The sequence below is a fragment of the Oxyura jamaicensis genome, chromosome 3, assembly GCF_011077185.1.
Source record: "Oxyura jamaicensis isolate SHBP4307 breed ruddy duck chromosome 3, BPBGC_Ojam_1.0, whole genome shotgun sequence".
Classification (NCBI taxonomy): Eukaryota; Metazoa; Chordata; class Aves; order Anseriformes; family Anatidae; genus Oxyura; species Oxyura jamaicensis.
Genome location: NC_048895.1, coordinates 51,063,138 through 51,087,692, shown reverse-complemented (window position 1 = coordinate 51,087,692; position 24,555 = coordinate 51,063,138). Strand labels below are relative to the sequence as shown.

At 39.7% G+C, this 24,555-nt stretch overlaps 1 protein-coding gene across 3 annotated transcripts; it reads left to right on the top strand.

Moving 5' to 3' along the window:
* The first annotated feature begins 686 nt into the window (after window positions 1–686).
* LATS1 (large tumor suppressor kinase 1) lies at window positions 687–23,227 on the top strand. Of its 3 annotated transcripts, none has more exons than XM_035321277.1 (8): window positions 688–828; window positions 4,155–4,664; window positions 7,829–7,964; window positions 9,373–10,898; window positions 15,706–16,288; window positions 17,471–17,653; window positions 17,930–18,036; window positions 19,029–23,227. In XM_035321277.1, the coding sequence occupies exons 2-8, from the start codon at window positions 4,314–4,316 to the stop codon at window positions 19,542–19,544; spliced, it is 3,402 nt and encodes a 1,133-aa protein (XP_035177168.1). In that variant the 5' UTR covers window positions 688–828; window positions 4,155–4,313; the 3' UTR covers window positions 19,545–23,227. The 3 variants fall into 3 exon arrangements, 2 of the variants coding, with proteins under 2 accessions (XP_035177168.1, XP_035177167.1); XM_035321276.1 differs by having other exon boundaries at window positions 7,829–7,979; XR_004749309.1 differs by lacking the exons at window positions 17,471–17,653; window positions 17,930–18,036; window positions 19,029–23,227 and adding an exon at window positions 12,027–12,089 and having other exon boundaries at window positions 687–828; window positions 7,829–7,979; window positions 15,706–15,764.
* The last annotated feature ends 1,328 nt before the right edge of the window (window positions 23,228–24,555 follow it).

Below are 24,555 nucleotides of genomic sequence, written 5' to 3'. Positions count from 1 at the left end.
TGGTCTGACTTACTGGTTTGAATAGGTGTGCTTGTAGTTATCTGTGCAGGAAGGTAAATAACTACAAGTTACTTGGACTGTGGGGGGTGAGGTAAGAGGGAGGGAGATGTCAGGATTTTGGGCAGCAGCAGAGAAAGCTATAGGGCTTTAAAAAGCATCTTCCAGCAAATGAGCTTTAGAATGCATTTTACTTTAAAGTTGGTGAGAAAAGTGTTCTTGATCTGCTGCCATGAGGATAAACCGAGGTGGCTTTCTTATGTATCCGGCTGAAGAGCAGGGCTTGTGTGGTGGTTACAGTGCTGTCCTCATGAAAGAGTGCATTGAGCTGCCAAGAGGCTTGAGTGTCGCTTCCCCAGTTCGTTGGAAGTACAACATCTTGCCTGAAAAGAGAACTGCATCTCCTAGTGCTTCCCTCAGCGCGTCCTTCCTCCGTTCCTGAGGACCGACCAACCTCCCCCGGCACTTCTCCCCTTCCTCCCGCCCCAGAAGCTCGGCAGCATCCCTTCTAACCTCGGCAGCCCCTCGGCGCCGGGGCAGAAGCCGTGCCGCCCCCCCGCTGCCCCCGGCCCCGTGAGGCGAGGCGAGGCGGCGCCGTGCGCGGGGAGCGGCCGTGGCGCAGGGGCGGCCGGGAGCTGCCCATATCCGGGAAGCCCGCCGCGGCGGAGCCACCGACAAAATGGCGGCGCCGAACTGAGAGGGCCCTGGCGGCGGCGGGCGGCGGCAGGGAGGGCAGGAGGGCGGCACAGCGGAGCCGCTGCCGGCAGCGCCGACGGCTCGGGGCCGAGCTCCGGGCCCCGGGGCGCTGCCGCCGCCGCCTTCTGGCCGCAGGTAGGTGCGGGGGCGGCGGGAGGCCGAGGCCCGGCTCCGTCCGGCCGCGGGGGGCGCGGGGGGGGACCGGACCGGACCGCCCGGGGCAGCCTCCGGCCGCGGCGGCTGCGGGGAGAGGCCCCGGGGGCGCGGGCTGGGCGCGGGGGCAGCGCCGTGAGGCAGCCGGCGCCGTGCTCGGCCAGCCTCCGGGCCGCTTCGGCGTGTGCCCGGCTTCCTGACGCCCCCTGGAAGCTTTCAGCGCTGGGAAGGCGGCCCCTGGGCAGCGGCTTCACGGCGCGGCGGCCGCGGGTGAGCCAAAGGATCGCCTCCTGGGGGTGGCTTCAGCCGAGCCCCGCCGAACTTAACGTGTCCCCGGTCCTCGCCTGCTCTTTTACCTCAGCAGTAGAGGTTTCATTGAGAGCATGTATAAAATATGTTATTAGAATAGGGATAGGGGAGAGGGAACCGGACTTGGATACAATGGGATGCTCGCAACTCGGGTGGACATAGGAATATTTAAATGGATTAAAAACTCTTATAGATACAAAACTTCCCAAATCTGCCAGAAAGCTGTGTAGTTCTTATTTTTTTCCCCAGAAGAGATTGAAAGGCATTGACAGTTGAATGCACCCACTCTGTGTTTTCATTCAAGTCTAGTCTTCTGTGCTTAGGCTGTAAAAATGTCTTTTTTTTTTTTTTCCCCAGTAGTTTGACCTATAGAAGAAAATACCCTCAATTCTTGAAAGGAAAAACGATTCTTTAATTAGGGAAGTAGAGAACTTCATTAGTGGAAATAGCAGCATTAACAAACGTGTATCATTTACATTTAACGACACAACTACAGGGAGAATAGCTCGGCTGGAGTCAGTGCTTGCTGGTGAGAGGCACACAACTGAGAAGGGTTTCTTACTGGTCATTGAACGTTTTCTTGTTTTAAAATGAATGCAAATATCTGTAAGAGAGATGACCCGAATTTTGAGGTTCGTATGTAAAGCAAGGTAAACTGCAGGCGGTGGTAATAAATACCTGCTTTCTCTTTCTTCATTAAACTGGAGGCCAGATTAATTGGTTTTCTGAGCCATTAAGGCTGTTGTTTCACATACACGTCTAACTGTTGTTACTCAATACTGCTGCCAAAGAAACAACCCATGGAAAAAAAAGTTACTGTTTATCTGGGTGAGTTCCCCCAGCCTGATTGGCACTGGGTGGCCTTACAGACAATTATGCTGGCTCAGGTAAGTGGTGGCAGATAAGCAGACTGGCCACTTTACGCTGGTGAACTTTTGCTTCTGCTACGTGAAAGTGCAGCTTTATTTTCCAGGACTGCTTAGTGCATATCCTGTTATGCTGCAGCTGCCAGCAAAATAATAGCTGTCAAACACAGAATCTCTTGTCTTAAAGTTCTCAAAGCACTTTAAAAAGAAATACAATTGTCTCATTTTTGCGCAGAAAGGCATCAAAGCACAAGATGATCTACACAGTCTGCCTTGGTGGTAGAGTCTTGGTCTTTGGATTTATGGGTTAAGTGCCCTCTTAATTTAACCTTGAGATATTTTATGGGTGTTGCATTTGTTTATCTCAGCTACCTTTGGGGTAACCATAAAGTACGTGATGAAACACCAAATGAAATTATGGTAAAATAGATGGGTGCTAAACAAGTGCATAAACTCTGGAATTCCAGGCCTTTGGAGCTTGTTAAAAAGAATAACTTGTGCATGGACGTTTCTTTCTTCTCTCATTTGGAATTTGTCTTACACAAGGTGGATACCAACTGTTTTATCTAGGTAAACCTGCCAGTGCCAAATTAATGATTATTGTTAATTTTGACTGAATTCTGAACAAGTAATCTAAATTCCTAAGCTCTGTTGTTCCATGTTGTGGGATGAGCTTATGCTAGAGGCTTCACTTTTCTGGAGGTCGTGATTCTTTTAAGCATTAGTAGCATGTATCCCAGCACTTGTGTATCCAGCATGTTTCTTTTTGAAGCAGGTCTATGGGAAAGGAAAGAACATCCCAAGGAAAATAAAAAAAAAAATGTTTTTAGCCAAGTATTTTTCAATGTGGTCTTAAATAGTGCATGTTTTGAAAACAATCTTGAAAGTGGCCAAAATTAAGTTATATTTCAATTGCTCTCATGACATACTTGCATCTGAATCTAGACTTCTTAAAGCTTTGAGCAAAACATTGATGTTTATTATTAAAACTCACTCAGATATCTGATAATTTCTTCCTTATTCAGTGAGTGCTGAAGAGTTGCATGCTAGCAGACTGCAAAGAAAGTTTGTGGGCGTAGCTGGCTCCTCGAAAAGAATCACTAGAGAACCGGGAAAGCAAAATTTTAACACATTAAGAAATGGAAACAAAATTAGAACACTTCTGTATTGCTTCTCTTGGACATTACATTACAGTAACAGAGCAGTGTGAGTTACGCTTTACCATTCTTCTAGTTGCCTGTGGAAAAAAGACAGTGCTAGGCAATGTAATTTTTGTATCTTGTGCTGTCTTTAGTACATGATCTGCCTCTGTGGAGCAGTAGAGACTACAACAGGCTTATTCCACGATAAGCTAAAGAAGCAAAGGCTCTGTAACTTCCTCAGAGTGTCACCTTGGTTGCCATACCTTTACCGTCCCAGTTACAGTACAGGCAAAAGCACGGCACAAATGCAGAGATTGTAGTTCACTGCAGAGCACAGGGTTCTTTCCCTGATGAGTCAGTTCCTTCAAAATGCAAAAGTTATTTGTTTTTGGCAGAATTTTCTGTTTTCCTTACCAAATGTCGCAGTTATGCTCTCAGTGAATTTAATGCTTGAGTTGTTAAACAATTACAGTAAGAAAGTTTGATGAACGTTTTTTGGTTTGCTTTTATCCGCCTGCTGCCATCTCCCTCCCCATAAAAAACATTACATAACTACTAACAAAGTGAGTAAGACTGGATCAAGAAGGCTCAAGCTAAGAGTCTGTGACAGCCTTAGAAAAGGGAGACCTTAAGCAGAGTTAAACGGAAGATGGTACAAGAAATCATAATGTTGCCTGCAGTGAAATTGGCAGCTTTTTACATGTGTGACTGACTGGTGGAGAATGGATACAATCATGGCCATTATACTCTCACTGGTACTCTGTGCTTCTCGCTTCCATCTATTTGTGGAGCTCGATGTCAGAATTGTTGAGCAGCTAGCATGCTTACTCCACTCTCGATGGACCAGGCTCCTTCAGCTCCTAAGAGTGCTGATGGGGAGAACGTGGGTGATGATGGCCGTGCTGTGTGTGAACATTTCACTGCTACCGGTGCTACGCTGTGAACTTTCACCAGTGGATGTATAACAGAATTTGTTTTGTTTCCTCAACAGGACAGCTGTTCTGGGTTGTGGCAGACTTCAGCACTACCACGATCCTGGTTTCAACAGTGACCAGTCGCTGCCTTCACAAGCTCTGAGACTGCCATCCAGCCGTTCTGGAAACTGTGTGTGCGCGAGTCCTTGGTGGAGGTTGCATATATACATGTTTTCATGAAGAGAAGTGAGAAACCAGAAGGTTATAGACAAATGAGGCCTAAGACTTTTCCTGCCAGTAACTATACTGGCAGCAGCCAGCAGATGCTACAGGAAATACGAGAGAGCCTCAGGAATTTACCTAAACCCTCAGATGCTGCTAAAGCTGATCACAGCATGGGGAAAATGTCATCTGAAGATCCTAGACAAGGCCGAAATCCCCCCAAATTTGTAACATATCACAAAGTTTTGCAGGAGATAAGAAACTCTCTTCTGCCTTTTGCAAATGAAACAACCTCAGCTGTCAAAGGAACATCAGAAGTTAATCGTCAAATGCTGCAAGACTTACAAGCTGCTGGCTTTGATGAGGTGAAACTTTTTATTTTCAAGATTTAGTGTTCTGCTAACTATAAGCTACCAGTACATGTTGGAGGGTTGTTGATCATGGAATGTTTAAACAGCATAGGAGAAGCAAAATAGCTTTTAGAAAATTGGGTAGGTTTCTAGTTAGGATTTAGTAAAACTGATAATATGAAGTGAATTGGGACAAGGTGAATTAGTAATCAGGGCTTAATGAAACTGGGATGAAGAAGAGAAACAAAAGGAGTTAGAAAAGTTTGGCTTTTTTAACACCTTGTGCAATGTGTTCTTATGTGGTAGGGACAGGTTGTTTTAGTTACTCATATCATTTTAGGCAGAGAGAACGGGACACCTTAGAACATGGATTTTGCCTCTGTTACTCCACAGAGTTTTAAATTGCATGCAGTAAAAATAGATGGATGAAATATGAACAAGTATTTCAGAAATTAATTTTAACGAGCTTTTCACATCTGTAGTTAACTGAAGCTCCAATTTTGTAAAGAAAAAATATCTATTGTCACTATTTGCTTTGTCAGATACAGCTAAAATAGCAATAGCTAACAAATACAGTTGCAGGGTGTCTTTGCAGTATATTCATGAAAAAATGTAGAGATCATAGCTCTTGAGAGTGTTGGACATCAGTAATTATTCTGCAATTACTGTTATAAAAAAAACAGGAAAGTAGGTAATTATTTAGTTTTTATTGTCTAAATATTAGTAATATTTGTAATGTTAGTAATTATTGACTAAACTTCCATTCATTCTAGTAAGCGAAAGGTGTCTGAAATGTGGTTTCCAGTAATATGAAAGGAATGTATGTAATGCTCCTGTGTTTTTATGGAGTAGGTTAGTTCTCAAACCCATTTTTACAGAACAGTCCTGCAGTCACTGGCAAAGTGCAGAATGGTATGTGGCTCAATGAAAAGCACCTCAAGTTGGTATTTCTGTTGGACCCTTTGCTCCTGCTGAAACCTTTTGCTCCTACTTTTTGTTCTTGGATACAACTGAGAGTTCACAGGACTCTCGGCTTGTACGGACCCTTTTTCAGACACCGTGAACAGTTTCTGCCATGAGTTAACCCACGATTAAGTTCCCCAGTAGTCCATGTGGGAATGGCCTGTGGATACCACCAGGGAACAGATAGAGCTGGAAGCATTTCTGGGAGGTGTGGTGGGGGGTGAGACAGAAAGTAGGAATGGAATGAGGGTGTATTGTGAGCTGGGATAGTTTGCTGGAATGGATTGTAGCTGGGGTGTGTTAGCTGCTCACAGTTGGCTGATCTGGGCTGTTTCTGACTTAAATTAGGTACGTTTGTGGTTTAGCAGGTTACATGTAGACCTTACCTTAAGGATCTCTGGTGGGTTACCAGGGGCTTTCTGTAGAGACTAATCTACCTGCTATGTTTGTAGTAGAGGCTAATTGTAACTAGTAGGTACGAAGTTCATTTTCTGTTTTAATTTGCTCTGATCTGTGCCTGTCTATATAAACTGTGTTTTCTCATCTCAGTTTTCAATCAGATTTTATTAGGGTGTTGAAAATGGAATTGAGATAACAATGCAAACTTGTTTCAAATGAGAGGAAAGTCTTTGCCATCTTGTGGGCTCAGTCACCACTTGAGGTTTGGAAACATAATGATTTTGTTCCCTCCCCCCTTTTTTTCTTCATATATTGAATATCGTAGAAGTTTTGGTCATTGCTCCCCAGTGCTTCTATCTAATTGTAAGTAGCATTCAGGGTTAAAGCTGAAATGATATATATAGTAATACATTTATGGGAAAATACAGTTCATTGTGCGTGTTTTTAACAAAACAGGACAAATCTTAAATTGCTTACGGGAAATCTTCCTGACTTAGTGAGATTCAAGTTCATTCCTCATATGTTTTATGCGCTCTTCAAGACATGAAATACTCCATGTCACATAAGTGACCAGGGTTGATTTTGTTCTCCAGCCAGAGCAGGGAGAGATCCCTTGGCTGGCTCTTCCTCTGGTTCTCTGGTTAGTGGAAGAGGGAACTTAAATTTCAACTTCTAAAGTATTGCTGGTTGTGTACTTTAACAGTATCAGCTGGTCTGTAAACATGGAGGCAACCTTACTCTCTCTATGTATTTGTTTTAAAATCCCTTTATGGGTTCTGATTTGTTTCTGAAGGCTGTGTGTATGTCTGCATTGTCAAAAATGTGCACAGGTGTGGTGAAAATATAAACGTGGGTTTGAATTTGAAATCGATACTGACCACTTCCCTTCTGAGCCCTCCTGGATTTCCCATTGATTTGGTAGTAAGCAAATCCTCTTGGATGCTGGTGACCTGTTCAAATGTAACACAAACTGATGGCTTTCATATGACAAAGTAAGACCATAGCAAGTCACTAAACGCAGCGTGTCTAAGTATAAGGCATTATGCTGTAGATTTGTTTCAAATTCTGAGTCAGCTGCACAGTGTTCCATAAAGTGGGATACAAGTGTCTCACTCTTAACCACCTCTGAAGATCTGTATCTTTAGCTTGACCTTGATTTTATTCAACTCAGTGGAAAAACTGCTGGTCCATGATAACGTTTTCAGTTGACAAAGCTGGGATCAGCTGGCTGTCCAAAACTTCTGTTTGGATCTCTAAGAACACAGAGCCTAAATCCACGGCAAAAATAACAGAATTTCTGCCAGTATTGTTGTCTTCACTAGTAAGAATTCTTGGGGAGAAACGAGTGGATATTTGCTGACAAAAGGGAAATGCATATATGCTGGCAAAAGTAATTCTGAGTTGAAGGAAAATGAGCAAAAACTGAAGTTCTGAATTTCTCAGTAGGGTATCTCTCGTAGTATAACTCAAGTCAGAAGGGACTTCTGGTCATCATGTAAACTAGCTGTTACCTAGATAGTGACTATCAGTAATAATAGTTACAGAGAGAAACTATTTGCAGAAATAGCAAGGCGACGCAATTTACATCAGAATACAGTACTTGAACAAGTTAACTTTTTCTTCCTGAAGTTCCAGACAGTTGATTTTTTGGAGGATCTGTTGTGAAGAAAGCATTTTCAGTTTATTTTTAAATTGAGAGAAATCAGTTATGTACCTTGGAAAAATTACTGGAGGATATTGGTTAAATCCTCATGATTTTTGGTGGTCATGCCATTTTTTAGTAACTTTTTTTTTAATATATTTAATTATCCTTTTAGGATATGGTTATACAAGCTCTTAGACAAACTAACAACCGTAGTATAGAAGCAGCCATCGAGTTCATTAGTAAAATGAGCTACCAGGATCCTCGTCGGGAACAGATGGTTGCAGCAGCAGCAAGACCTGTAAACGCAGGTATGAAACCACCAGGTAGGTATATCCATTCAGTAATTCATTACGTTTATTCTTACAGGTGAAAAAAATATAGTAAATTCCTCCTTCCTGTACCCCCAATGGAAGAGAAGAGGTGCTGAGATACAGATTTTCGCTTTTAAAAATAGTCTGTAAATTCTGTAATATTTCTGGAAGATAGATGTCTTTAGTGTGAATGTGTTAACCTTTCTTTTGATAACTGCATGCTTTTAGTGTTGTTTCTAAGTATTCTATCCAAGGAATGACATTCAGATATCGTTTTAGTCGTTTTTGCCTCTAGTTGGTATGATGCTCACGTTTTTTCTCAGTCACATCCCTTTTAGAAATTAGTGGTGAGCACTGAATTCTTACCTTAATGCACTTTCTCATGCAGCAGCTCTATGTATAGGTAGATATAATCGTGTATTTATGTATCACATGGTCCAATATTTGTATTTTAGTATGTCCCACTTCAAGATCCCCCTCTCTGCTTAATTTTCTGCTTGGTTCCAGATTTTCCCTGTATGCTTTTTTAAGGCAGACTTTATATTTGAACAGATGCTAGGGAACAGACTGGAGCTTTAGCAGCAACAGAGTCAGAATTTTGCCACTTGCTATTACTGCTTTCTTAACATGCAAATACATTTTAGACTGCGTGACCTATCAGTTTCATATGAAATATTTTACATGACAAGCAAAATAACATCTGCAAAGTAAATATTTAGTGAAGCTGTATTCTATAAGTTTTGCTCTCAGTTTAAATTCTTGCCTCCACATAAAACTTTTACTAATATAGACATTAACTTTAAAATTCAATTACCTGAATATATTCCTCGGGTGCAAAATCTGGTTAAGTTTGGATGAGCTGTACTGCAGACAAGGGTTTAAGTGGGCTGTTTGCTTTTTCAGAATTCAGTTAATTTTTAGTTGAGGAACGCTTAATCTGTTATAGGCGTCACTCTGGAACGAATAGCAGCATGACTAGAAGTATTTTTCCATGCTGTTGTTGCTTCATCTTTGTACTGAAGAGCTTCTCTGGGTGTTGTGTTCATGATTAAAAATACATCATGTGCCTAATAGTATACCTAATATTATTATTTTTTCCTCAACCAAAAAGTATGAATGCATCAGCATTTGCAGCAAAATGCATCTTCAGAAAAGTGATTCCTAATGTCTACAAAAACTTAATTGAAATTGTTTGCTCTTATACTCTATGTTGGTCATACTACTGTAGCATGCTATGTATTATTAGGCAGAAGTACGTTTTTCATGAAGTACAGTGGATTATGCAATGTCTGAGAGTTCTCTTCATGTTTCTGTAGCAATTAATGTGGAAGAATAAAATATTCAAACAGTAGATAAAAATATTTTCTAATAATATAAATGCTGTGTTCTCTTTTTGTGCTAGCAGGGACCGTGCAGCAATCGGTTAACCGCAAGCAGAGCTGGAAGGGTTCTAAGGAGTCCCTGGTTCCTCAGAGACACGGCCCGTCCCTGGGAGACGGTGTGGTTTATCGCTCAGAAAGTCCCAGCTCTCAGCCTGATGTAGGAAGGCCGTTGTCTGGATCTGGCATCGCAGCATTTGCTCAGGCTCATCCTGGCAATGGACAGAGAGTGAACCCCCCGCCTCTCCCGCAGATAAGGAGTGTCACTCCTCCTCCTCCGCCTCCTCGAGGACAGACACCCCCTCCAAGGGGGACTACTCCTCCGCCTCCCTCCTGGGAGCCAAACTCTCAAACCAAGCGTTACTCTGGAAACATGGAGTATGTGATCACCCGCATCTCTCCAGTGCCTCCCGGAGCCTGGCAGGATAGTTACCCACCTCCACCAATGAATCCTCCAGCCATGAATTCTTCTGGGCAGGGTCAGAGAGGCATGAGTGCTGTCCCCATTGGCAGGCAACCGATAATCATGCAGAGTTCAGCCAACAGCAAATTTAGCTTTCCCTCAGGAAGGGCTGGAATGCAGAATGGTAATTGTCAGGCAGAATTCATGGTTCACCAGAACGTTGTGTCTGGGAACTCAGTGAGTCGCCAGCCTCCCCCATACCCTATGAACCCAACTAACAGGCAAAGTCCTACAGCACTACAGATGCAGGCAGGAGGATCTGCTCCTCCTTCAGCATACACCAATGGAAATATTCCTCAGACGATGATGGTGCCAAACAGAAATAGTCACAACATGGAACTTTATAACACAAATGTAGCTGGAATACCTGCGTCCTGGCCACAGCCTCCTCCTGTGCAACCCCAGTCATCACCTGGCAACGGGCATGACATCCCCACGTGGCAGCCCAATGTTCCCGTGCGCTCAAATTCTTTCAACAACCATCACGGAAATAGGCAGAGCCACTCCAGCAGCTCTCAGCCTTCGGCTACAACGGTAACAGCTATAACACCAGCTCCCATTCAGCAGCCAGTGAAGAGTATGCGTGTGTTAAAGCCGGAGCTGCAGACTGCCTTAGCACCGACTCACCCCTCCTGGATGCCGCAACCCGTGCAGACCGTTCAGACCATCCCGTTCTCTGAGAGCCCCTCTCCAAACATGGCAGTTATGGCGCCTGTTGCAGAGGCTCCAAACTACCAGGGTCCCCCACCACCTTACCCAAAACACTTGTTACACCAGAGTCCGTCTGTCCATCCCTACGAGGCAGGACCCAAGCTCAACAAAGAGGATCCACCTATTTTATCCAAGGAAGAAGAGAATGAGAAGAGTTACGAATGTGTCGATTCAACAGACAAAGAAAAGAAACAAATTACAACATCACCTGTTCCCGTTAGGAAAAACAAGAAAGATGAAGAACGACGAGAGTCTCGCATTCAAAGTTATTCGCCTCAGGCCTTTAAATTCTTCATGGAGCAGCATGTGGAGAATATACTCAAGTCACACCAGCAGCGTTTACATCGGAAAAAACAACTAGAGAATGAAATGATGCGGGTAAACTCCTTCTCCTAAGTCTTTGACTAGAATTGCTCCCGTATTAATTTTAAGAAATGCCTTAATGGTAGGATATTTAAGTAGTACAGATAAATAGAACCTTGTGGCATTAGCATGGTGTTGAAGTCTTTTTTTAGTTTCTGTGTTTCAGATGTGGCAAATTCATCATTGCTTTATTTACGTATTTCACTGTCTTCTTACAAATTTTTTTAAAGTAAGATTTTTGTGTGTCTAAACATAGCTCGTATGGCTCATGTATAGTAAGGCAGAAGAAGCAAAATCATTTTTGTATGAACTGAAATTTAACTATATGACTCATAGCTTTTTGTTATGGAATCTGTGTGATCCGAATTTTTGAGCGAGCAGTGTTTTAATGATGTGTATTTAAATAAACACTGCAAGTACAAATAGCGCAGCAGGGACAAGTGGTGGGGGAGGTTAATGCATTTATGCAGTCACCCAGACAATCATACCTCCTGCAGTTCTGCAGTTTGTTCCCTCTAGTGAGAGGGTTTTCTAACTTCATGACCAAAAAAACAGTAATCAGAAGCTACATTTTTAGAATGAGAGAGATGTGGTACAGTTTGCTTAAGTATTTTGTAATCCAGGCTGTGAGGGTGTCTGTTTATACAAGGTGTAATTGAATGGGATAAAAAAAACAGACATCAACATGTAAAATCAATTTCTTTGTGCCCACACAAAGTCAGTGGTCCATTTCCTGAGATTTCATGTTCTATGAAACCAAATGAAAAAGGTAAAAACGGGAGCTGATATATTCCTGTGTAATTTCCAAAGTGAGAAGTAGGGCAATTAAGACCTGCAGAAATGGAGATTTGAGATGTATTATTTTATATATTCTTAACAACTGTAGTCGAACATTTGACATAACTATGATGTACCTTTTAAATTTATTTTATGAAAGAATGTATTTGGCTTATGCCACTTCCTTGAAATGCTGCTTTTTATCTGTGTTTTCTTACTCTGAAAATTCTTACTGTAAGCTGTAGTGTTTTGTAAGTGTTTGGTTAATCATGAGATATGTAAATGTTAGCAAGATTTCTTCCTGGAACTCTTTTTCTAGATCTTTACTCTTAGTTTTTTCTCTTTCCTTTTCACTTCCACTAACAGCTGATATAAACTGGTAAGGTGTGGGAAGCTTTCCTGAACTCTGTAGCCTCCATCCCTGTGTAGGCAAGTAAGATTTTGGAGCAACAGTATTTATTGTTAAGAATAGCATGATCCCTTTTTAGAGGTCTTTGCATGTAATCCTGCATCAAAATTAAGCATGAATTTTATTTTGACTATTTTTGAGTACTTAACAGTAAGATCATAATTAATGTTGACTTGCAGACTTCACTTTCCCTTCTTACTGTGTTGTTCCATAGTATCAGAAGCATAAGTCTTACTTAAATGAAGGCACCGATTATAAATTTTCTTGTACATTTAAAGCACCATAGTGAATGTTTTCCATATAAGAAAAGACATAATATTTACACTAGATGTAAAGCTGGGATGTTTAACTGAAGACTGAAGGAGGGGAAATGAGGTATTATGCTGCAGCAGGCCTCTCCTGTTTCTTCAGGATATAGGAGAAAATTCCTAAAATAGTGAAGTATATTTCAGGTCTTCATAATAAGGAGAAAGGGAAACTAGCCCATTACATATTTTCAAGAAGAGGATTAAACAAGTATCAAATTCTCTCTTCCTACCAAAATGGGAAAAAATTTTGAAAGGGAAAAACAAATCAAAACCAAATAGAATATATCCCAACGGAAGTACCTACCTTCACAGGATGCTGTATTTCTAGGATAAGTGTGATATTTGCATGCTGTCAGATTTCCTGGGGAATAGAGTGGATGTCTTTCAGAAATACTTGATTTAAATGTGTAAATTGACTTCCCTTACACTTGTGCCCAAATATTATGCTAGATATCTCTGTCACAAAGTAAAACGAAGTCAGTCATGATCCAAGGCATGGCAAGATGAGAAGGAAGTAAAATAAGAGCAAATTGTGTGGCATAGCAATTCAGGAAGCTCTTGTGTCTGGCATCGATTAGAAATAAGTGGAGGTGTATGTTCATAAGCACTTACTCAGCTGACAAAACCAGTTATTTTTTGGTAAATGCTGTAGATGTGAGGAGTTCTAGGAAAATACTGTAGTGCAGGGAGCGATCAGTTTGAGATGAACATTTGTTTTAATGAAGGGCATAGGAAAATGTGAAGACTGGAGTTAGGGGAACAGATGACAAACTGGAGTACTTAGGCTGGTTTTCACAACAAAATTGGTTGGATGAGACAGCTAGAGAGCAGATATTAGACTGTAAATCTGCAAGGTTTTTGGAAACCGTATTTGTATGTCTTACAGTGACTTATTCCTGTGTTGGATCTCCCTCTTTCTAGCACTTTGTTGCCTCCTAGACCATGTTATTTGCTAGTTTTGTAGCTGCTCAGTAGCATTCAATCTGTGTGCAAGGCTGCGCTGAAGCAGACTTCATGGTTTATGTGGAAGCTGACCCACCGTTGCCTGAACTTTAACAAGTCTCCAAATGTAGTCTTGACATTTTGTTTTTTTCTGCACTGAAGTGTGCTTTAAGCGTGTTTATTCACAGAAAACCTGAGATGCCTTTGGCTGCATCTCTACCCTGGGTATTCCTGCTGTAGTGGGTTGTGGAGGGCAGTTTCACAGACCTGCTGTACTTGACTGGGAGTAGGGAGCTGAACCTACTTCCCATGTCTGGTCTGAAACTACTGCTACCCTGTCCCAACTAATGCCTGTCTGATTTTGACGACAAGTTTTCTCTCAGGTTTGAGACAACCTTCCCCATTTATATCTTTTTTGAGTAGATGAGCATTTTCTCTGCATTTTCCCCTAATTGCATCTCTTTTGGATCTGTTTTTTTTTTTTTTTTTTTTTTTTTTTCCTGGTAGAAATACTCTGTGATCTAACAGTATGTTTGTGTTCTGAATGAACATTATTATATGGTATCCTGGAAGGATTTGTAAGATAAAAGACTAATTAGATATCATTCATTATGACTCCTTTTTTTCTTCAGTTATATAGAATCGTTAAGGTTGGAAGAGACCTCCAAGCTCATCTGGCCCAACCATCCCCCTACTGCCAATGTCACCCACTAAACCATGTCCCTAAGCACTGAGTCCAACCTTTCCTTAAACACCCTATATATAATAGTTATATTTATAATATAAAATATATCTTGTCTCAAGTTAGGCTTTAAGTTAAGCAAAGTAAGAGTCATCTGTTAACATAGAGTTTATACAGGCCTAGACTAGTGGTTACCTACTTACTGCTCCTGTGCACATCTTGGCTTCCTTTTGCTCTGCATAAAGGATCAGGGGAGGCAGTTATTTCACAAGGTCATTCAGATTAATAATAATAATAAAAAAAAAACAAAACACTGCAGGTAATACCACTTGCAGTAGTTTGTAAGACACCTCACAAAGGAAATTGTTATTCCAATTTTATGGGAAGAGGAAGTGAGACCCAAAGAGATGAGTAAGGTAAAAAAGGATCTTTTTAGTCTCAGGTGTTATCTTGTCCTATCAGCTACATGTTCATAGTGATTATGGAATTAGTAAAACTCATAAAAAGCTGAAATGTTTAGCCAAGTATGATCAAAAAGATTTACTGAAAGGCTGTATTGTTATTCTGCAAAGAAAGGCTAGGAAAGCTAGTTGTTACTTTTTTATGGGTACTATGAAAAGCCTAGTTTCTTGAGACTTCTGGATGGCATGTAAAGTTTGATCATATATCTAAGAGAAGAGTTTATCTTCTTACATCAGAAATATTTGTGACTTTTCTGTTGAACAAACATTGAACAGTTGCAAGAATACAAATTGTTCAACTTATGTTACCTGAGGGTTTTTAAAGTTCCTTTACTAGAGATGCAGGTGCGGTGTTGTCTTCCAAGATGGCTAAGATCTGAATTTTGACATAAAAGTAGTCAGAAAACTCTTCAGACTTTCTTTTACCCAAGAGGAAATAGAAGGCAGAATCCCTGGCAGGTCTTCTTCAGTGAAGAGAACCGGTGGAAATAATTTCTTAAAAAAAAAAAAAAAAAAAAAAAAACTTGCAGGGGAGCAGTTCTCAAATTCGGTTGTAAAATCTTCAGATGAATACATTGAAACAATTACGTGGAGAATTAGCTCAGTAATGATGCTGTTAATCCAGAGAATCCATGAAAAATTGAGCATGCAGAGCACTTTATGGACTGATTTAGTGATTCCCAAACCAGTACTTGTAGACCATTGGCTATATGAGGCCATGGTAACTAGTGCTCCACAGTGCTGAAATGAAAAATTTACAAATTTCTCAGCTGTGCAGTTGTGTTGTTGATCTGCCAGATGATCTGATGGGTAGCTTTGTTCAGAAGTTTGAAAACCATTTGGTTTATAAGTTTAGAGTTTAGTATGAAAATGTATGGAGAAGGAAGGGAATACTAACAGTTTTCTTCCTGTACCGTGGTCTTGTTGGCTAAAGTGAGGGCAGTTTTATATTTTCTTATCCCTTCTCTCCTCAAGAACATAATCCCTTCTCAAGAACCTGCTGGTGCATGGCACCTCATGCATTTTGCTGTCGAAAGTGTCCCATAGATCACATTTTGTTTTTTATCACTCCTTTGTGTTTTGATAGAGTTCTAATCTGTAAACTTTAAAAAAAAAAAAACTTGTATCATTTCCCATGCTGTATATAAGTATTTCGTTTGCTTTGCTTAAGCCTTGTAATTATAAGATCACCAAGAACTAAGAGTACTGTTCATCTTCAGATTTAATTCTGTTTGCTGTACAGGTTGGATTGTCACCGGAAGCCCGAGATCAAATGAGGAAAATGTTGTGCCAGAAAGAGTCTAATTACATTCGGCTAAGAAGAGCTAAAATGGACAAGTCGATGTTTGTAAAAATTAAAACCCTGGGAGTTGGTGCATTTGGAGAAGTTTGCCTAGCAAGAAAAGTAGATACTAAAGCTTTATACGCAACAAAAACTCTGAGAAAAAAAGATGTGCTGCTTAGAAATCAAGTCGCTCATGTTAAAGCTGAGCGGGATATCCTTGCAGAAGCTGATAATGAATGGGTGGTTCGCCTGTACTATTCATTCCAAGATAAGGACAATTTGTACTTTGTAATGGACTACATTCCTGGAGGTGATATGATGAGTCTCTTAATTAGAATGGGTGTCTTCCCAGAAAATCTGGCACGGTTCTACACGGCAGAACTGACCTGTGCAGTTGAGAGCGTTCATAAAATGGGCTTCATCCACAGAGATATTAAACCTGATAATATTTTGATAGACCGTGATGGTCATATTAAATTGACTGACTTTGGGCTCTGTACAGGCTTTCGATGGACCCATGATTCAAAATACTACCAGAGTGGTAAGAGAAAAGTGTGTGTTTGTTTGTTTGTAATGTTGTTGACATGTTGTTCTCTGCAAGGAACTACATAACTAGTAGAAAAATTACTGTGACGTTTCCTTTGTGGACAATAAAGCATTATCAATGCTTCTACATGCCATTCAAATTACAAAAAGCAACCTTTAGTTAGGGAGAGTTTGTGAGCGTAGGTAAGCCCTGATTCCTTCAGGGAGAAGGGATAAGCTATGCTGCTCTAAGTTTGTCCCGTGAGGAGTTTCTGAAACTTGGAGGGAGAATTTCACAGGTGTAGCAACATAGTTAGGGTTGTTATCTCAGTGGTTCTGTTTTGGAGGTAGGACTGATGTTTTCATTGTTCTTGAAAATCTCACCCCAAGTTCCAAGTGTCTCGTGTACTTCTTTTAATGTAAACTCTTGATTTCTGAGAAAGGTTTAAGTAGACTTCTAAAAAACCCTGTTTGACTTAAAACAATGGTTTATAAAGAAGAGCAAAAAAAGTGTCAGTTCTGTGAGTGATATCGATTATGTAATAACCTAAATTTAACTTTTTTAATTTCTGAAGGTATGTTTTTATTTTTGAAGAAAAAATTCTTAAATTGCTTTTAACTTTTATTAAATTAGTCATGCTTCTTAGGCCAGACTATTGTGCAGTCTCTGGAGAGGAAGCAAAAGGGACTGTATTATTCAAGAGAAGAGATTGAAGCTGAATAATAGGAAAATGTTGAAGATTTAAAATACGATTAATTTTATCTTTTTGGTAATTAGCGTCAGTTGATGCTTTGTGCTGTATTTTCATATAAGAGAGAGATAATAGATGCCTTGTACAGCCAGTGTAAGTTATAGTTATAAGTTGTTATAAGTTGTTATACAGTTATAATAAGTTGAAATAATTGTAAGTTATAATATCTATTTTCACTTAGAAAATACCAAATAGGATGTTTTCTCATTGTTATGCTAAAAATAACTTTAAAAAAGTGTCCTCCAAAGTTGTAATTGTACATATTGTAAGCAAAAAGTCAAACTCCTGATGTTCTAAGACCTTTTCAAATCTTTTTCTCAAGTGTTGAAATTGACGTAGATTTTGGTTTTATAGTAAGAATGATAATACAAGTATGAAATTTTCTTCATTTAAGTACTAAAGTAATCTTCCTCGACTTTTTTGTCATCCTTCTCATCCAATTATAGGTGATCACGCACGTCAGGACAGCATGGATTTCAGCAATGAATGGGGTGACCCAGCAAACTGCAGATGTGGAGATCGGCTGAAGCCACTCGAACGCAGAGCTGCACGTCAGCATCAGCGCTGTCTGGCCCACTCCCTTGTTGGCACACCTAATTATATTGCACCAGAAGTATTGCTACGAACCGGTAATGCATTTATTGGTATTTTTTATTGTAATCTCACGGCAGAGGAGCTGGTGTTCAAGTAGTAGCTTCACATTTCTTACAGGACCACTTTCCCCAAGTGTATATTTTGACAATAAATAGTTAATTAATATCTTAATAACTATTATTAATAACTCAAATCTTAAGCGTTGAATAGAATTTTCCTGCAAACCTTTTCTAAGCACAAGATTAAATTTAGACTAAGGCTCTGACTACCATTTTAAAAATATATATCTTTCTTTTTTAACTTCATTTCAGGTTACACACAGTTGTGTGACTGGTGGAGTGTTGGAGTAATTCTCTTTGAAATGTTAGTGGGGCAGCCTCCTTTTCTGGCACAAACACCTCTGGAAACACAAATGAAGGTAACTTTTAAAATCTCACATTAACAGGCTGAAAAAGCTGAAAAACAGGGTTGAAATTTAAATTATTTTTCTAATTTTTAATGGAATCAAAGGTGATTTTTTTTTTGAGTGCTGCTCTATCCAAGCATGTTGTAAACTAACAGGATTGTAAATGTTACATTACTGTGGTGGTGCACTTTGTCAGTGGACTTCAGGAATCATGTTCATACCTTTTATCTGGTCATGTAGTAAGCGTGACAACTAAAAATCCTGTTTCAGATCTCAGGTGTCCCCTTTTGCTTCCTGCAACACCTGCTTCCAGTTATGAATTTCACTTCTCATTTTCCAGCTACCATGTGGCTTCCATACCCTCTTACCTACAGATTTCTTTTGGTGAAGCATCTGTAGGTGCTCAGCCTGCAAAGGTGGAAGAACAGCAGGTGACTGTGGCTGCTTAGGGTTGCTGGCAGCTTGGAGCTATTGGTACTTCCCTTCCTGAGCCCCAGCTGTTCCAGAGAAACCACCTGCAGTCTTCCGCAGTGCCGTTTATACAGAATGGTGTTCAGCTTGCAAGATATTAGCTCACCCAAACATAGTTTGGCCAGCTGTTTTTTTTTCTTCAGATTTTTGAAGTAATTTAAAAATTTTTAACTTTGAATGTGTTAATCTTTCCAATACATCAAATAATTAAAAATTAACTTCCCGCACCTTCTTTTAAGACTGTAAGCCGTGTGCCTAATTATAGGTTCCAGGCACTGCTCTTTGTGATATCCTTGTTGCCTAATGGCAGGCATATTCCATGCCAGACTCTATTTAGATCTGGAACATAAATAATTTTTGCCTGGATTTTGCCAAATTTCCACACAAAATATTGCTTGTGTTTCTGAAAAAGCATCTTTACATTTGCACGCTCTCACTTGAAAATACTCATGCTGAATGATTCTTTTCTTTTTACTGTGGTGTTTCTTTTTAATGAAATGGTAAATAGAGAATCACATCTCTTTGCTTTAAAGGTTATCAACTGGCAAACTTCACTTCATATTCCACCTCAAGCTAAGTTGACTCCGGAGGCCTCCGACCTTATTATTAAACTCTGCCGAGGGCCAGAAGATCGTTTAGGCAAAAATGGTGCAGATGAAATAAAAGCTCATCCATTTTTTAAGACTATTGATTTTTCCAGTGATCTACGGCGGCAGTCTGCTTTCTACATTCCCAAAATTGCCCATCCTACGGACACATCAAACTTTGATCCAGTTGATCCAGATAAATTGTGGAGCGATGATGATAAGGAAGGGAATGTAAATGATACCCTGAACGGATGGTACAAAAACGGAAAACATCCTGAGCATGCTTTTTATGAGTTCACATTCCGAAGGTTTTTTGATGACAATGGCTACCCATACAACAATCCAAAGCCCATTGAGTATGAGTACGGTAGTTCCCAAAACTCAGAACAGCAGTCTGATGATGATGATGATGAAGAACAAGCAGGTAGAGGGGTTCAAAATCGTGACCTGGTTTATGTTTAGTAGAGGAATAAACACTAAATAAACAGTTTATTTTGCAGCTGGATTATTCAAAAAGTCTCTTCTCTTAACAGAATTGAGAGAAGACTGCTAGGGTGAATATATGCACGCTCTTTATTTTGTTTTGAAACACTAAGATAGTTATGTCTTCTCTTTCCCTCTCTGTACATTTTGTTTCCCCAAAATACCGGGAAATCTTTCTCAAATATTAATTTATTCCATCATTGTTAATTGTTTAATTTAGGAGAGATTCAATGTTAGGTGAAAAAATTATCACTTGAATTTTATTATCAGTTCTCTGTACTCTAAGTACTTAAAATAGGAAATAGTGATTTATTTTTTTCCACCCGAAGATGATGCCTGGTATCTATTTGTACATATACTAAATACTTTTTTAAAAAAACAAATCCTTGTTCCAGATTTTTTTTAATGACAATTCTTCCTTTGCATTGACCAAATATAAAATTTACATTAATAAAGCTTTCTGATACGTTTGGGGGGGGGGGAGTGGAACAAGGGTGGGGAAGAGGCTGCTGTACCCTCATTTCTCACTGTATTTAGCCTAATTATTCACAGTGTTGGGAAAAACTGAGCCATCTTTCTAGTGAAATGTTTCCAGCTGCTGCGGTAATGGTGTAGTTCTCAGCTTTGGAACGAGAAGGTGTCTTGGCTGTAGTATGATCGTAAAGTGATTAACGCATTAGAAGTGGTCTTTGATTCAATACCTAATCAAATTTGACACTAGTAATGCTGTAGTGTGTGAGTGGTACTCGAAGCAGGAGGAGTGCTCGCTCAGAAAGAACGTGATTGTCTCCTGTCATCAGTTCTCTTACAGTTATAAGAGCAAACAAGCTTTAGGAAAAATACTTTCTGCAAATTAGTTTAATTTTCTGAACACAACCAAACTATAAAATCTAAAAAAAAAGAAAATACTGCTTTAGGTAGAATTTTTAGTTTGAAAACTAAACTTTAGGGTAGTTTATTGTATGATTGAAAAAGTAATGAGAAAAAAAAAAGTATAAATTACAGCTTTTGGGACTGTTGTTGCGGAGACCAGTTTCCCTTGGTTTTAATAGGTTTCCTCCTAGTGATGCAGGCAGCGAGGAGAAATGTTGTGCATCTGTCTACCTGAGCTGCTTGTTTTCCTCAGCACAGTTTCAGTGGTCCGTCTTTCCCAGCCCAGTTCAGAACAGAAGTAGGAGCTTAGGGCTGTCTGCTGCGTTCCGCGTTACTCTTTTGGTAACTTTCCACGGCAGGTGAGCAGCTTTCCCCTTGATCTCATGGCGGGAGGGTGATGAGCCTGTTGAAGTTACCTGGAGCAGGGAGCAGGGCAACCCTGTCAACGAATTCCCTGAGACAAGACAGGGAGTTGCAGGTGAGAGGCAGAAAAAATTACACTTCTATTTCTCTTTGTCTCTCTCTCCCTCCCCTGAAGCTAACATGTTAATAAATAAAATGCACTACCTTTTCAAACACTTCATCCTTGGAGTTGAATTCCAATGGATAGATGTAATAATGTACATGTAAAGCGTTAGTGCTTTCTTAAATTATTACTGTGTGCTATTGCATTGTCATGATGACTCTCATAGCTATTCTGGCAGCAGACACTAGCTTGCTAATTCAGTTTTCTTACCAAGCTGGTCTAAAGCATTCTTATGCGCTTCCAGCCATTCATCCACTTTCTGTGCCCCAGTTCAGTGTCTCTCTCCGTGCCAGTGCAGCCACCTATGGTACTGCACTGTTACTGGATCAGTGAAAAAACTGCTTGGTGTTCAGTGTCTGGAGGTTGGTTGGTGTTGCTCTGGGGTGTGTTCACCGAAATGATCCAGTTTCCAGTGTAGTCCAAAAAAATGGTTTATGTTGACATAACCGAGGGAGGAGTGAATTGCAGTTCAGACATCTCCATGCTGCCAGCCCTCTTTATCAGACTTAATCGCAGGACAAAACTTTTTAAGTTCACCCCTCTACTGTGAAGTGCTTAGGATTATGAGATGGTTACAAAACAAAATTTTATCAGGTAGTTGCTTGCTACAGTGAAAATGGGCTTAATAAAACAATGTATGTTCTGTTTAGCAGTTCTACACCTGTTGAAACAGAATAGCTTTTCAGATTAATTTCATTTAGCTTAAATATTATAAAATGGCTGCAGTGTATAGCTACTCCGTTTTATATGTTATGTAAAAAGGATTGTTTTCAATGTAAATAAACGTTTAAAGATTATCCTCCTTCATAGTAAGTATCCCAGTAAAACTGGTCTACTTTGCTTGGAGTAAAGTATAATATATTACTGGTTTAAGGTAATTTAATGAAACCTACCTTGCCATTTGTGAAGTTTGCAGAGAAAATAATGTCAGTTCTTCATTAAATTGACTGTTAAAATTGCATTTTTATCTGAGTATATTTCTCCTATGCCTGCTTTATATTACGTTATATTCCAATTTAACATTATGACTGTTCTCTAGATAGCTGTAAAAAAACAAAACAAAAAATCCAGCCACTACCATGAAAAAAAAAAAAAAAAAAAGAAACACAAAAGGGTCCAGCAAAGGCACCACACTTCTGTTTTAGCAAAGCCAATTGTTTTTATTGAAAAGGAATTACCGAGTGTTTCATGGACATGTGCAAGTACTGAAATATTAAATACTATTTTACCATTTTGAAACAAAGGAAAAGCTCCCTCCCATTTTTAGACTTTGGCTGATGCTTCTAGCATTTTCTGTTACCTTGTGTCAGAAGTTGTAATATTCCATGTTTGAATTTTGCCATCTATATGCTAAAGCATTATATATTTCTTTGCAAAAATGCAGCGTGTTACAGTCCAAGTTCTTCTCCAAGAAGAGAAAGTTACTTATATAAACGTTGGCACAACTCGCCAACACAGTATACCTTATCCATGTTTTGAAACTTCACGTTTCACACTCTTGAGTCTGTTGAGATTCTTCAGAGCTGCTGCTTAAAACATGGGTATTTCTCTTGTGATTCATCATGGGGATTGCTTTGTACTGGCAGTTGAGAAGAGAGGCTCCTAACCAGTAGCTGTAGAATTCTGCAGTAAGTTTTAGTTTGGATTACTTTCACTTTGTAAAGCATGAAAATGAAGTTCTCCTATGTGCCCTTGTATACATATAAATTGTATTTATAAAATGTTCTATAATCATGTTACTGTACTGTAAATACTATTTGATATTCAGTGGCATTCTATCCTAGGGCAGGCCCTCTTGCTGTATCTTTTCTATCCTCGATTTGTAATAGAATCTATAGAATATATGGCTGAAAGTCACTTTGAGACTGACATCTTCTGCTGTTGCAAAGCTCCAAGCTGTGAGTGGGAGTGATTTATTTAGACTCCTTTTAATATTAGCTAATAGTGTGGTGGGTGGGTTCTTAGATGCTGCTGCTGTCACCCAAGATACCTTTAGGCATTGGTCTTTGGCGTTTCAGATCGGACCTTTTAATCTGTTTGCTTTAACTCAGTCAAAGCAAGAAGATGCTGAGTTGGATCGATGTCCCAGTAAAATGCTTGAATGCCTTAAGATGCTCTTGATAAAGACACTATTCAAGTTTACTGATTTATCTATATAAGCATATAGATATATTCTGTGTGTGTATATGTATATATAATGTCTTTTTTGTATTATAAACTTTCTTTTTGGATCCTCCAATTAAATACATAGATCACTGCACAATGCTGTTTAAGCAAATTGTTCATTTATTACGTGCCTAGTTAGTAAACTTAAACATCTTGCATTATCTCCTGGCCATAGCAAGTTACTCACCAGCCTTTGAGTGTTCTCTACTTGTCTTGGTCATAACGTGGGCATCCCCTTTTGCCAGGTCTGTGGTATGTGATGACCAAATGTTTTCTGGTGTGTTTGGGTTTTATAGGAGTGTGTGATGGTGGCTTGGACCATAATCCCTGAGTCCTTTGATGCTCACAGGGAAAGAATATGCATCTTTTACGCTGTCTCTTCCAGTTGGTACCTGGGTCTGTCCTTCCCCTTTGTGCAAGATGCCAGCTTTACTGTTCCTCTGTCCGTACCAGCTAGCTGAGAAACTGAGACTTGGTTGCCCCCGCTGATCCACTGTAGTGCAGCAAGCCTATTTCACCTGGGAGCTGTGAGCGGATGGTTGCACTGACGGAACACTACACTTACAAAAAAGTTACTTCAGAATAAGAGAGAATTCTAGAACTTGTGAACAGGATAACTGAATCATCTTTGCGTATTTTTGAGTTATCAGCTACTGGTAATCAATGACATTCCTTCAGAGTTTTAGAAACTATTTCTGTTCTCAGCAGTTTCCGTAGTGTAACATCTCCTGGGGTAATGAAAAATACAAGAATCTTTCCAGTAAGTGAAAATCAAATTCTTGTTTTGGCTAATGAAATGTGAAATTTAAACAGTAGTTGCTTAGATGTATTTTTTTGTTTTGTTTTCCTTCACACCCCTCTCTCCAAAGTTTCCCTTATACTGCAACAGCTCTACTGGTTAACAAAATAATTGTGTATGTTTAAAAGCAGAAATGTAATTGTAGTTAGCTATTGCCTCATGTTTGTAATGTGTTCTCGAAAGTATACATTTTGATATTCAAGTTTTGAATTTATTGGTGCTCTTTCCCTGTCCTCTGCTGCCTTTTTCATCAAAATAATTAAAACGTTGCTTATTTATTATGCATACATTATGTATCATAAAGCTATTCCTTCTCTTAAAAGAGGTGCAACATATTGCAGTTTTCATGTTTATTAGGAGGGAAAATTGCTTTAAGAAAGTCCCCTTCTTTAAATGCACATCTAAAACTACCCATACAGAAAACACAGTGTCTTAATGCGGAGACTGTATATTATTATTTTTCTTCCTTGGGTTTGGGGGGAGAATATATATATAAATGTGAGTATATAAGCTGATGATGAATGAAAAATAGCTTATGAACTGGAGAGTTTTCCCTTCTTCAGTTTATATCAATCAAGTGGTATAATATAGTAACACAATTTTAAAAACTCATCAACAGCTTTATC